At 42.3% G+C, this 14,130-nt stretch overlaps 1 protein-coding gene across 1 annotated transcript; it reads left to right on the plus strand.

Annotated features, from left to right (window-relative positions):
* The first annotated feature begins 727 nt into the window (after window positions 1–727).
* ppil6 (peptidylprolyl isomerase (cyclophilin)-like 6) lies at window positions 728–13,838 on the plus strand. Its single transcript, XM_026946962.3, has 8 exons — window positions 728–856; window positions 968–1,063; window positions 8,213–8,401; window positions 10,029–10,091; window positions 10,214–10,361; window positions 10,533–10,592; window positions 11,067–11,202; window positions 13,138–13,838. The coding sequence occupies exons 1-8, from the start codon at window positions 779–781 to the stop codon at window positions 13,247–13,249; spliced, it is 882 nt and encodes a 293-aa protein (XP_026802763.3). The 5' UTR covers window positions 728–778; the 3' UTR covers window positions 13,250–13,838.
* Window positions 13,839–14,130: the final 292 nt, after the last annotated feature.

A 14,130-nucleotide genomic window follows, 5' to 3' on the forward strand; every position in this document is an offset into this window, starting at 1 on the left:
CCTTTTAAACTACTATAGGACAGGAGCATACCTAATAATCTGTTCTCACTCCTTTCCTCTCTCTCTCTCTCTCTCTCTCTCTCTCTTTCTTTCTCTGTCAGGCTACACGTTACTCCTTCTGCCCTCCAGACCTGCCTGATCCATCCTGGTGCTCTACTTCTGCATGAAGCTCCTTCACTTGAGAATCACTCACTGCTGCTGAAGATGGCTAGGGTTTGCTGTGGATGATGCCACAGATACCCTAAAGATGGCTGAGGATGGTCTCATTTGGACAGCCTAAGATCATACTTACTTAAGACAGTTTATGCCCAAGTCTCATTCATTATTCAGTCCATAACTTCACTTGGATATTATAGACCTAAAGCTACAAATGTTGATGAAATTAAAAAAAATGTCTCTGATGCTCATACTAAAGCTCTTTTCAACATTCTCAGCAGTGTTTGATTCTATAAATAGATATTATAAATTTTTAAATACCTACTTTAAAAACATATATATATATATACATACATATATGTTTTTAAAGTAGATATTTCGAAGTACGAGGATGAGTTAAATGAAAACCTTCATTTTTGTTTTGTTTATTGTTAAATGGTGTCACAAAGATTTTTTGCAGACCATCTCACATATCTTGAGTAACTCCTAGTTCTGATTTGCGTGTGTGTATTTTGAGTAAAATAGAAACTTACGTCATCTTTGTGCGCCAGTCGTTCCGGTTACCATAGAAACCGCCCGGCTTGTTTACTAGCCGGTTCATGTGGACGCGCAGTAGTTAAACATGGCGTTGGAAATACAGCTGGAAATTGTTGGTTTGTTAAAAACGCATAATTTTCATGCGGCTAAAAGTATTGCAGAGGTAATTATTCAGCGAAATGAATCTGTGGTCACGTCTGTAACTGACAAAAAGTGTTTCTTTATTCATTTAAATCATTTTTATTCTTTTTTTTAATTAAAATTTTCAATGCAGGCACTGAAACAAAACTTCCCAGCTTCATTTGCTGATCCCACCATTCGCCCGATGCTTGAAAGTGACTGGCATGTCTACATAACGGATAAAAGAAAGGTGATGTTCTCTCATCTTTATGCATTTAGTGTTAATTTATTTCAGATCACAGGGTTAGGGTGTCTTTATCACAGGGTTAGGGTGACTTTATCACAGGGTTAGAGTGTCTTTATCACAGGGTTAGGGTGTCTTTATCACAGGGTTAGGGTGTCTTTATCACAGGGTTAGGGTGACTTTATCACAGGGTTAGGGTGTCTTTATCACAGGGTTAGGGTGTCTTTATCACAGGGTTAGCGTGACTTTATCACAGGGTTAGGGTGACTTTATCACAGGGTTAGAGTGTCTTTATCGCAGGGTTAGAGTGTCTTTATCACAGGGTTAGGGTGTCTTTATCACAGGGTTAGAGTGTCTTTATCGCAGGGTTAGGGTGACTTTATCACAGGGTTAGGGTGACTTTATCACAGGGTTAGGGTGTCTTTATCACAGGGTTAGGGTGACTTTATCACAGGGTTAGGGTGACTTTATCACAGGGTTAGGGTGACTTTATCACAGGGTTAGGGTGACTTTATCACAGGGTTAGGGTGTCTTTATCACAGGGTTAGGGTGACTTTATCACAGGGTTAGGGTGTCTTTATCACAGGGTTAGGGTGTCTTTATCACAGGGTTAGGGTGTCTTTATCACAGGGTTAGAGTGTCTTTATCGCAGGGTTAGGGTGACTTTATCACAGGGTTAGGGTGACTTTATCACAGGGTTAGGGTGTCTTTATCACAGGGTTAGGGTGACTTTATCACAGGGTTAGGGTGTCTTTATCACAGGGTTAGGGTGACTTTATCACAGGGTTAGGGTGTCTTTATCACAGGGTTAGGGTGACTTTATCACAGGGTTAGGGTGTCTTTATCACAGGGTTAGGGTGTCTTTATCACAGGGTTAGCGTGACTTTATCACAGGGTTAGGGTGTCTTTATCACAGGGTTAGGGTGTCTTTATCACAGGGTTAGCGTGACTTTATCACAGGGTTAGGGTGACTTTATCACAGGGTTAGAGTGTCTTTATCGCAGGGTTAGAGTGTCTTTATCACAGGGTTAGGGTGTCTTTATCACAGGGTTAGAGTGTCTTTATCGCAGGGTTAGGGTGACTTTATCGCAGGGTTAGGGTGACTTTATCACAGGGTTAGGGTGTCTTTATCACAGGGTTAGGGTGTCTTTATCACAGGGTTAGGGTGACTTTATCACAGGGTTAGGGTGTCTTTATCACAGGGTTAGAGTGTCTTTATCACAGGGTTAGGGTGACTATCACAGGGTTAGGGTGTCTTTATCACAGGGTTAGGGTGTCTTTATCACAGGGTTAGGGTGTCTTTATCACAGGGTTAGGGTGACTATCACAGGGTTAGGGTGTCTTTATCACAGGGTTAGGGTGTCTTTATCACAGGGTTAGGGTGTCTTTATCACAGGGTTAGAGTGTCTTTATCGCAGGGTTAGGGTGACTATCACAGGGTTAGGGTGTCTTTATCACAGGGTTAGGGTGTCTTTATCACAGGGTTAGGGTGACTATCACAGGGTTAGGGTGACTTTATCACAGGGTTAGGGTGACTTTATCACAGGGTTAGAGTGACTTTATCACAGGGTTAGGGTGTCTTTATCACAGGGTTAGGGTGACTTTATCACGGGGTTAGGGTGTCTTTATCACAGGGTTAGGGTGACTATCACAAGGTTAGGGTGACTATCACAGGGTTAGGGTGACTATCACAGGGTTAGGGTGTCTTTATCACAGGGTTAGAGTGACTTTATCACAAGGTTAGGGTGACTTTATCACAGGGTTAGGGTGTCTTTATCACAGGGTTAGGGTGACTTTATCACGGGGTTAGGGTGACTTTATCACAGGGTTAGGGTGTCTTTATCACAGGGTTAGGGTGACTATCACAGGGTTAGGGTGTCTTTATCACAGGGTTAGGGTGTCTTTATCACAGGGTTAGGGTGACTTTATCACAGGGTTAGGGTGACTATCACAGGGTTAGGGTGACTTTATCACAGGGTTAGAGTGTCTTTATCGCAGGGTTAGGGTGACTATCACAGGGTTAGGGTGTCTTTATCACAGGGTTAGGGTGACTTTATCACAAGGTTAGGGTGACTTTATCACAGGGTTAGGGTGTCTTTATCACAGGGTTAGGGTGACTTTATCACGGGGTTAGGGTGACTTTATCACAGGGTTAGGGTGTCTTTATCACAGGGTTAGGGTGACTATCACAGGGTTAGGGTGTCTTTATCACAGGGTTAGGGTGACTTTATCACAGGGTTAGAGTGTCTTTATCACAGGGTTAGGGTGACTTTATCACAGGGTTAGGGTGACTATCACAGGGTTAGGGTGACTTTATCACAGGGTTAGGGTGACTTTATCACGGGGTTAGGGTGTCTTTATCACGGGGTTAGGGTGACTTTATCACAGGGTTAGGGTGACTTTATCACAGGGTTAGGGTGACTTTATCACGGGGTTAGGGTGACTTTATCACAGGGTTAGAGTGACTTTATCACAGGGTTAGGGTGACTTTATCACAGGGTTAGAGTGACTTTATCACAGGGTTAGGGTGTCTTTATCACAGGGTTAGGGTGACTATCACAGGGTTAGGGTGTCTTTATCACAGGGTTAGGGTGTCTTTATCACAGGGTTAGGGTGTCTTTATCACAGGGTTAGGGTGACTTTATCACAGGGTTAGAGTGTCTTTATCACAGGGTTAGGGTGACTATCACAGGGTTAGGGTGTCTTTATCGCAGGGTTAGGGTGTCTTTATCACAGGGTTAGGGTGACTTTATCACAGGGTTAGGGTGTCTTTATCACAGGGTTAGGGTGACTGTCACAGGGTTAGGGTGACTTTATCACAGGGTTAGGGTGACTTTATCACAGGGTTAGGGTGTCTTTATCACAGGGTTAGGGTGTCTTTATCACAGGGTTAGGGTGACTGTCACAGGGTTAGGGTGACTGTCACAGGGTTAGGGTGACTTTATCACAGGGTTAGGGTGACTTTATCACAGGGTTAGGGTGTCTTTATCACAGGGTTAGGGTGACTGTCACAGGGTTAGGGTGTCTTTATCACAGGGTTAGGGTGACTTTATCACAGGGTTAGGGTGACTGTCACAGGGTTAGGGTGTCTTTATCACAGGGTTAGGGTGTCTTTATCACAGGGTTAGGGTGACTGTCACAGGGTTAGAGTGACTTTATCACAGGGTTAGGGTGACTGTCACAGGGTTAGGGTGACTTTATCACAGGGTTAGGGTGACTTTATCACAGGGTTAGGGTGTCTTTATCACAGGGTTAGGGTGACTTTATCACAGGGTTAGGGTGACTGTCACAGGGTTAGGGTGACTTTATCACAGGGTTAGGGTGACTTTATCACAGGGTTAGGGTGACTGTCACAGGGTTAGGGTGACTTTATCACAGGGTTAGGGTGACTTTATCACAGGGTTAGGGTGACTATCACAGGGTTAGGGTGTCTTTATCACAGGGTTAGGGTGACTTTATCACAGGGTTAGGGTGTCTTTATCGCAGGGTTAGGGTGACTTTATCACAGGGTTAGGGTGTCTTTATCACAGGGTTAGGGTGTCTTTATCACAGGGTTAGAGTGTCTTTATCACAGGGTTAGGGTGTCTTTATCACAGGGTTAGGGTGTCTTTATCACAGGGTTAGGGTGACTTTATCACAGGGTTAGGGTGTCTTTATCACAGGGTTAGGGTGACTGTCACAGGGTTAGGGTGTCTTTATCACAGGGTTAGGGTGACTTTATCACAGGGTTAGGGTGTCTTTATCACAGGGTTAGGGTGTCTTTATCGAAGGGTTAGGGTGTCTTTATCACAGGGTTAGGGTGACTGTCACAGGGTTAGGGTGACTGTCACAGGGTTAGGGTGACTTTATCACAGGGTTAGGGTGACTTTATCACAGGGTTAGGGTGTCTTTATCACAGGGTTAGGGTGTCTTTATCACAGGGTTAGGGTGACTGTCACAGGGTTAGGGTGACTGTCACAGGGTTAGGGTGACTTTATCACAGGGTTAGGGTGACTTTATCACAGGGTTAGGGTGTCTTTATCACAGGGTTAGGGTGTCTTTATCACAGGGTTAGGGTGTCTTTATCGCAGGGTTAGGGTGTCTTTATCACAGGATTAGGGTGTCTTTATCACAGGGTTAGGGTGACTTTATCACAGGGTTAGGGTGTCTTTATCACAGGGTTAGGGTGACTTTATCACAGGGTTAGAGTGACTTTATCACAGGGTTAGGGTGTCTTTATCACAGGGTTAGGGTGACTATCGCAGGGTTAGGGTGACTTTATCACAGGGTTAGGGTGTCTTTATCACAGGGTTAGGGTGACTTTATCACAGGGTTAGGGTGTCTTTATCACAGGGTTAGGGTGACTTTATCACAGGGTTAGAGTGTCTTTATCACAGGGTTAGGGTGACTTTATCACAGGGTTAGAGTGTCTTTATCACAGGGTTAGGGTGTCTTTATCACAGGGTTAGAGTGTCTTTATCACAGGGTTAGGGTGTCTTTATCACAGGGTTAGAGTGTCTTTATCACAGGGTTAGGGTGTCTTTATCACAGGGTTAGGGTGACTTTATCACAGGGTTAGGGTGACTTTATCACAGGGTTAGAGTGACTTTATCACAGGGTTAGGGTGTCTTTATCACAGGGTTAGGGTGACTATCACAGGGTTAGGGTGACTATCACAGGGTTAGGGTGTCTTTATCACAGGGTTAGGGTGACTTTATCACAAGGTTAGAGTGTCTTTATCACAGGGTTAGGGTGTCTTTATCACAGGGTTAGGGTGTCTTTATCACAGGGTTAGGGTGACTATCACAGGGTTAGGGTGACTTTATCACAGGGTTAGGGTGTCTTTATCGCAGGGTTAGGGTGACTATCACAGGGTTAGGGTGTCTTTATCACAGGGTTAGGGTGTCTTTATCACAGGGTTAGGGTGACTTTATCACAGGGTTAGGGTGACTATCACAGGGTTAGGGTGACTTTATCGCAGGGTTAGAGTGTCTTTATCGCAGGGTTAGGGTGTCTTTATCACAGGGTTAGGGTGACTATCACAGGGTTAGGGTGTCTTTATCACAGGGTTAGGGTGTCTTTATCACAGGGTTAGGGTGACTTTATCACAGGGTTAGGGTGACTATCACAGGGTTAGGGTGACTTTATCGCAGGGTTAGAGTGTCTTTATCACAGGGTTAGGGTGTCTTTATCACAGGGTTAGGGTGTCTTTATCACAGGGTTAGGGTGTCTTTATCACAGGGTTAGGGTGTCTTTATCACAGGGTTAGGGTGACTTTATCACAGGGTTAGGGTGTCTTTATTGCAGGGTTAGGGTGACTATCACAGGGTTAGGGTGTCTTTATCACAGGGTTAGGGTGACTTTATCACAGGGTTAGGGTGTCTTTATCACAGGGTTAGGGTGTCTTTATCGCAGGGTTAGGGTGTCTTTATCACAGGGTTAGGGTGTCTTTATCACAGGGTTAGGGTGTCTTTATCGCAGGGTTAGGGTGACTATCACAGGGTTAGGGTGTCTTTATCACAGGGTTAGGGTGTCTTTATCGCAGGGTTAGGGTGTCTTTATCACAGGGTTAGAGTGTCTTTATCACAGGGTTAGAGTGTCTTTATCGCAGGGTTAGAGTGTCTTTATCGCAGGGTTAGGGTGTCTTTATCACAGGGTTAGGGTGTCTTTATCACAGGGTTAGGGTGTCTTTATCACAGGGTTAGGGTGACTATCACAGGGTTAGGGTGACTATCACAGGGTTAGGGTGTCTTTATCGCAGGGTTAGGGTGACTGTCACAGGGTTAGGGTGACTTTATCACAGGGTTAGGGTGTCTTTATCACAGGGTTAGGGTGTCTTTATCACAGGGTTAGAGTGTCTTTATCGCAGGGTTAGAGTGTCTTTATCGCAGGGTTAGGGTGTCTTTATCACAGGGTTAGGGTGTCTTTATCACAGGGTTAGGGTGTCTTTATCACAGGGTTAGGGTGACTATCACAGGGTTAGGGTGACTATCACAGGGTTAGGGTGACTTTATCACAGGGTTAGGGTGTCTTTATCACAGGGTTAGGGTGTCTTTATCACAGGGTTAGGGTGTCTTTATCACAGGGTTAGGGTGTCTTTATCACAGGGTTAGGGTGACTATCACAGGGTTAGGGTGACTTTATCACAGGGTTAGGGTGACTTTATCACAGGGTTAGGGTGACTTTATCACAGGGTTAGGGTGTCTTTATCACAGGGTTAGGGTGACTTTATCACAGGGTTAGGGTGACTATCACAGGGTTAGAGTGTCTTTATCACAGGGTTAGGGTGACTTTATCACAGGGTTAGGGTGACTTTATCACAGGGTTAGGGTGTCTTTATCGCAGGGTTAGGGTGTCTTTATCACAGGGTTAGAGTGTCTTTATCACAGGGTTAGGGTGACTTTATCACAGGGTTAGGGTGTCTTTATCGCAGGGTTAGGGTGTCTTTATCGCAGGGTTAGGGTGACTATCACAGGGTTAGGGTGTCTTTATCGCAGGGTTAGGGTGTCTTTATCGCAGGGTTAGGGTGACTTTATCACAGGGTTAGGGTGACTTTATCGCAGGGTTAGGGTGTCTTTATCACAGGGTTAGGGTGACTTTATCGCAGGGTTAGGGTGTCTTTATCGCAGGGTTAGGGTGTCTTTATCACAGGGTTAGGGTGACTTTATCACAGGGTTAGGGTGACTTTATCACAGGGTTAGGGTGTCTTTATCACAGGGTTAGGGTGACTTTATCACAGGGTTAGGGTGACTTTATCACAGGGTTAGGGTGTCTTTATCACAGGGTTAGAGTGTCTTTATCACAGGGTTAGGGTGACTATCACAGGGTTAGAGTGTCTTTATCGCAGGGTTAGAGTGTCTTTATCACAGGGTTAGGGTGTCTTTATCACAGGGTTAGGGTGACTTTATCACAGGGTTAGGGTGACTTTATCGCAGGGTTAGGGTGTCTTTATCACAGGGTTAGGGTGACTTTATCGCAGGGTTAGGGTGTCTTTATCACAGGGTTAGGGTGTCTTTATCACAGGGTTAGGGTGACTTTATCACAGGGTTAGAGTGACTATCACAGGGTTAGGGTGTCTTTATCACAGGGTTAGGGTGACTTTATCACAGGGTTAGAGTGACTATCGCAGGGTTAGAGTGTCTTTGACGTGGATAAAGCTGCCGTCTTGTCGTGCAGGAGCTCAGGGGGGAGATGTGGCAGTACCCCGGGAATGTCGTGTGCTGGGTGAACGGCAGTGTGCTGGGTGATGAGAAGCAGCTGTGCAGTTGGGCAGAGAAACAGTGGACCTTCACCTTCTACCGTCCACAAGCGCTTTACGCGGCACTCGCCCAGGAGTGCTACAGCAGACACCTGCACAGCACAGGGGTAATACTCTCAGGGGCCATTTACACGACAACGTTTTCAGCCAAAAACGGGAAACTTTCTATGCATTTTGCCTGTTCGTTTACACGACAATGGCGTTTTGGGGACTGAAAGCGCATATTTTTGAAAACAGGTTTCAAAGTGCAAGTTTTTGAAAACGCCGCCATTATCGTCTCCATGTAAACACCCAATACGGGAACGTCTTGCGCGCGCGTAGTACGTGTCTATTGTAAAGGCAAGAGCGAACAACTACTGGCCTGGCATACGTAATACAGCGTTTTTGCCCATTATCGCGGATATGTGTAAACGCGAATCATTTTGAAAACGTTGTCGTGTATACATGAAACTTTTTGAAAATGCAAGAGAAAAACTTTTTCGTTTTTGACTACATCGTTGTCGTGTAAACGTAGCCTCAGAGCCCTGTCTTTTTGATCTGGTCTTTCTGACCCGCTCACACAGAGGAGGTCAGGCTAGTGCCAGTGCGGAGTGCACACTGAGCTCCCCATCACCAACTAACTGGCGTTTGTGTGTGTGTCAGTTAAAGAGAAACTGAAATATACCTCTATATGGCAAAAAGTATGTGGACGCCTGACCACCCATTTGAGGCCCCAAACTGTTGCCACAAAATTGGAAAGACACGATTGTCTAGAATGTCTTAGTATGATGAAGCAATAAGATTTCACTTTACTGGAACTAAGTGGCACAAAGTGACCGCCATAAAGACATGGTTTATCGGTGTAGAAGAACTCGAGTGACCTGCACAGAGCTCAGAGCTCAACCCCAGTGAACAATCAGATGCCAGCTCTGTGCCAGACCTTTTCGCCTAACATCAGTGCCCAAACTCTTGTGCTCTTGTGGCTGAAAGCCACGCTCCAAAGTCTAGTGGAAAGCCTTCCCAGAAGAGTGGAGCTTATTATAACAGCAAAGAGGGAAGAGCTGAATATTACTGTCCATGGTTTTGGAATGGGATGTTCAGTATTCAGGTGTCCACATACTTTTGGTCATATAGTGTATGTACAAAAGGAGAGTATAAGGAGGCTACTAAAATTAGTTTGAATTGCCCACCGGGTATGCTATGCTTGATATTATGTCCTAAGTTACTGAAAAAATTAAAATATATATTTATCACTTTAACTCTTTTTTACCAGAGGACAAAAAATGTTATTTCTGCCTGTTTTGGGCCTGCAAATGTTCAGCATTGAATTTATTTGTGATGTCACACTCCACATTAGTGGTTAATGGCTCATATGAAGACACTCAGGGATTTAAGAATTTGTAGTTTTCATAAGTAGTTCTTTTTTTTTTTACCTAGCCTACTAGGTTTAAATTTTTTATTTTTATTGTGGCAGTTATATACAGTGTTTTACTATCAGTTCATTGTACCAGTGTTACTGTGGAGAGGTGTGAATTGTTTGCCCAGAAGGCGGCTCACACCCCTCCCCTTTCCCATCACCCTGCTCACCTCAGAGTCACGATACTCTACACACAGAAACCCAACAGTGTCCAGTAAGCCTTTCACACCAGCTGCAAGCAAGTATGCTAAAACAGTAGAGGGCAGTGGTGTAATATCTTGCTATATTATTTAATACATAAGTATGCCATTACTCATGCTTGCTATCTCCCTTTACAGCATATATTTGTATATATGGATGTTGCGATTGGAGGCGAGGCAGTTGGGCGAATGCTGTTTGAGGTAAGGTCTACTTAAGGGTTAGCTGAATGGACTCCACAGTTAATTTTATCCATTTTGTAAAACATCTGAACAGTAGTTGTCATATATGTGCCTTCTGATTAAGATGTTTGTGTTTTCATCAGCTTTTCTCAGATCTGTGTCCAAAGACATGTGAAAACTTTAAAGCCCTGTGCACTGGAGAGGCAGGCACCTCTCAAAGCGAACTCGCACTTTGCTATAAGGACTCCTTATTCAACAGAATAGTACCTAATGGCTGGGTGCAGGGAGGAGGTACTATACTATAACATACACACACACACACACACACACACGTCTAGGTGGGTGAAGCAGACTTCCATTACTCATTAGCCACATTAGCATTGAACCTCCAATGCAAAACAAAATAAGCAAAAATGTTTTAGCTGATCAATTAGGTTTGAATTTTTTTTGCCTGTATTACAGACATTACAGTACAAAGCAGAGGCAATGGTGGGGAGTCCATCTATGGCCCAACATTTGAAGGTACAAGATTATTGTCCACACAACCTTTTAAAACGTAACTAGACACTATGAAAACTTGTATACATACAAGTAGTAAGTAAATAATTTGCTATGTAACCATTTGCTATGATTGGGTTTCTGCTTGATTTTTGCATATAAGAAAGCATTAATACTGACACCAAAAATAAATAAAAATGCCACTAAATATCACAGACAAGCTTTTAGCCTTGGCATAGGTGGCAAAGTGATTGACAGAATTTTCTCTAATAAACAACAACAGTATGAGTTCCAGTCTCTTTTGTCTGTGGAATTTTGATGCGTTCTCTTTAAAATATTCAAATAGTATACTATACTATACTATACTATACTATACTATAATATAATATAATATAATATAATATAATATAATATAATATAATATAATATAATATAATATAATATAATATAATATAATATAATATAATATATAATCAGCAACTGATGCCATGTTCCCAGATGAAAATTTCTCTGTGTCTCACAACAAGCGAGGAATCCTGGGCATGGCCAACCGAGGTCCCCACACTAACAGCTCTCAGTTCTACATCACACTACAGCCAGCCCTGTGGATGGACAGAAAATATGTGGCCTTTGGGTAAGTGTTTCAGCCATGCTGTCGTGGACTTCACATCATGGTGGAGAACTCGTTTCATTTCTACAATTTTAGAGGCACTTCATAGCTGTCAGAAAAAAAAAATTTCAAGAAACTTTGTGTACCACTGTGCACGTTTTCCATCTTTTGCATCTGTACACTGTGTAATGTGGGGTAAAAGGGAAAACGATGCTTAGTAACGCATGGTACCACAGACAAGACTTTGCAATCAGACAAAGACAGAGGAGGATATAAATAGACAAGCATATCAAAAGAATGAACTCTGAACACTTGGACACACTCAGGGAAACACCAATGACAGGACAGAGGTGGAGTCAAGACTAGAACTGAAGATACAGTCATGAGAAAAAGAAAGTACACCCTCCTTCAATTCTATGCTTTTAATTATCAGGGCCTAAATAACGATTGTGTGGTCCTCATAGTATATAACCTCAGGACAACAAAACAAAACACACACCAGAATTCAATATGTAATAATTTTTCCCAAAAAGTAAACCTTAATTCAGAAACCAGTTGGGGAAAAATAAGCACACCCTTCCTATTTCCACAATCATTAAAAGAGTAATTAGCAGCCAGATGTTACTAATGAAATGCACAAGTGTGACTACCTCTATAAAATCAGTTTAGTGTTCTGGAGCACTCAGGTGTGTCTCTACATCATGCCAAAAAGAAAGAACATCAGGCATGACCTCAGAGAAGCAACTGTTGCTGCTCCTCAATCTGGGAAGGGTTATAAGGCCATCTCCAAACATTTTGAAGTTCACTATTCTACAGTGAGAAGGACTGTTTACAAATGGAGAGCCTTCAAGTCAGTTGCCAATCTTCCCAGGAGCGGGCATTTTCAGACGTTTTCAGCAAATTCAGTCCAAGGTCAGATTGTTTTATGCTCAGAGATATAAAGAAAAACCCAAGAGCTACATCCTGTGACCTACAAGTCAAAACTTCTCCAAAACGATGTGAGAGACTGATAAACTCCTAGAGAAAATATTTACTTCAAGTTATTGTTGCTAAAGATGGTTCTACATGTTACTGAATTATAGGGTGTAGTTGTTTTTCTCACCTGGTTTCTGAATGTTGGTTCACTTTTAGGAAAAAAATGACTGCATATTTTTATATATCTGTTGTGTTCTTTTTTTTTTGTCACTTGAGGTTATTTGTTTGTTTATAGAAGTTGGTGAGGACCACACAACTGTTATTTAGGTGCTGATAAATAAAAACATAGAATTGAAGGAGGGTGTACTTTCTTTTTCCCATGACTGTAAATACACGTTTTCATGAAGACAAACCAAAACGAAGCAGCACTTACTGTGTGGGGAGCGCAACTCATGTAGAAAGGGGGACGGTCACTCTCTGGATTTCCCTCAGTAGTGTACATTACGTTTCTAAACCCCATTACTGCAGTAGTGGCTTTGAGCTTGCTTGAGCTGAAGCTCACTATATGGCCAAAGGTTTGTGGACACCTGACCAACACACTCATATGTGGTTCTTCCCCAACTGGTGTCACAAGCACACAATCGTACAGGATGAGTGTAGTTATTATAACAGCAAATGGAGGAATACATCTGGAATGGGATGTTCAACAAGCACATACGAGTGTTATGGTCATACAGTGTATCTACCGGTGTAAACGTTGACATAATCAATAATAATTCATTATATATGATAGAGATAACAATCTCTTAACAAAATTTGTCGCCATTAAACATAAGTGTAGGCCCTGTTTGAGACATAATATAAATGACCTTTTAAGAATCCAGTGAAAGAATTCAAACGGATGGAGCAGAAAATACTATAATCAGGGAGCTATGGAATAGAAAGACTTTATATTTAACACCAATTTAAAAAAAAGAAAAGAAATACAGACTTTTTTTTTCTTACAGTATTTTTCTCAGTATTGCATTTTTCTCTCTCCTTCAGGCAAGTTGTTGAAGGCACAGAGATTCTTAGGAGACTAGAAGAGGTGCCCACTTATAACGAAAGGCCCAAACAAGACTGCAGGATAGTCACATGTGGAGTGTTTGACCCTTGATTGACTGTCATGGTGTAAGATTTAAAAAGAAAACATTTCACTTGTGCCAGCTGTAGCACACACTCCAGTATCTTCAGATTGTCTTTAACTTCAAAGCCTTCACATTAAAAATAGCCCTGTAGAAGTTTCTGTATTTTACTCAGCTATTTTCATGTTTTCTCCTTCAGTTAGTTTGGTTATTAATCTTCATTCTTCTGACCTGAGTGACTTGCATTAGGACACAACATTGTTTGAAATGCAGTTAAAGAAACAAGTATCGTAAACCTAAGCCATAAACATTTCAGGCTTTTGCCTGTACTGTGCCTAACATCTGCAAAGGAGAGCAGAATAAAAATTTGCTTGCCAAATTTGCATGTTCATCCCACAAATAATTTAATTTTGGTTATATTAGCACTCTAGCAAATTACCTGTTGATCCATTTTTGATGCTACATGACACTGTGTGCCAATATATGATTTGATACTGTATAGGACTGTATATGATGTACCAATATGCACATACCCTTTTAATAAAGAAAACAAAGTCCTGTTTTATAGCCATGTCACTGGCATGCACATACTCTTCCTGGGGCACGGGAAATAAACAAGTGGAAGAAGAACACAGTACACTATATGATTTCTTAACAACTATACTCTATTACCATTACTACTACTACTACTACTACTACTACTAATGATAGTAGTAAAAATAATAACTTCGTATTTTTTTAAATGATTTTTGCAATAATATTAATGTATGACTACATTATGTACTTATCATAAAAATCATGTCCCCTTTATGGGACATAAGGGAGCAATCTGTGAGAGACATAAAGAGGTCTCAGAGTTTGATCTTTTTCTATAAATGTACAGAGAGAATTTAGGGATTTCTAGAAGTCCATT

Source organism: Pangasianodon hypophthalmus, chromosome 19 (genome assembly GCF_027358585.1).
Source record: "Pangasianodon hypophthalmus isolate fPanHyp1 chromosome 19, fPanHyp1.pri, whole genome shotgun sequence".
Classification (NCBI taxonomy): Eukaryota; Metazoa; Chordata; class Actinopteri; order Siluriformes; family Pangasiidae; genus Pangasianodon; species Pangasianodon hypophthalmus.

Excerpts from the sequence above, each read along its gene's own strand:
- ppil6 (XM_026946962.3), top strand. The coding sequence starts at position 779 with ATGGCGTTGGAAATACAGCTGGAAATTGTTGGTTTGTTAAAAACGCAT. Across the intron at positions 857-967 it reads CGGCTAAAAGTATTGCAGAG|GCACTGAAACAAAACTTCCC; the intron begins GTAATTATTCAG and ends TTTTCAATGCAG. Across the intron at positions 11,203-13,137 it reads AGAAAATATGTGGCCTTTGG|GCAAGTTGTTGAAGGCACAG; the intron begins GTAAGTGTTTCA and ends TCTCTCCTTCAG.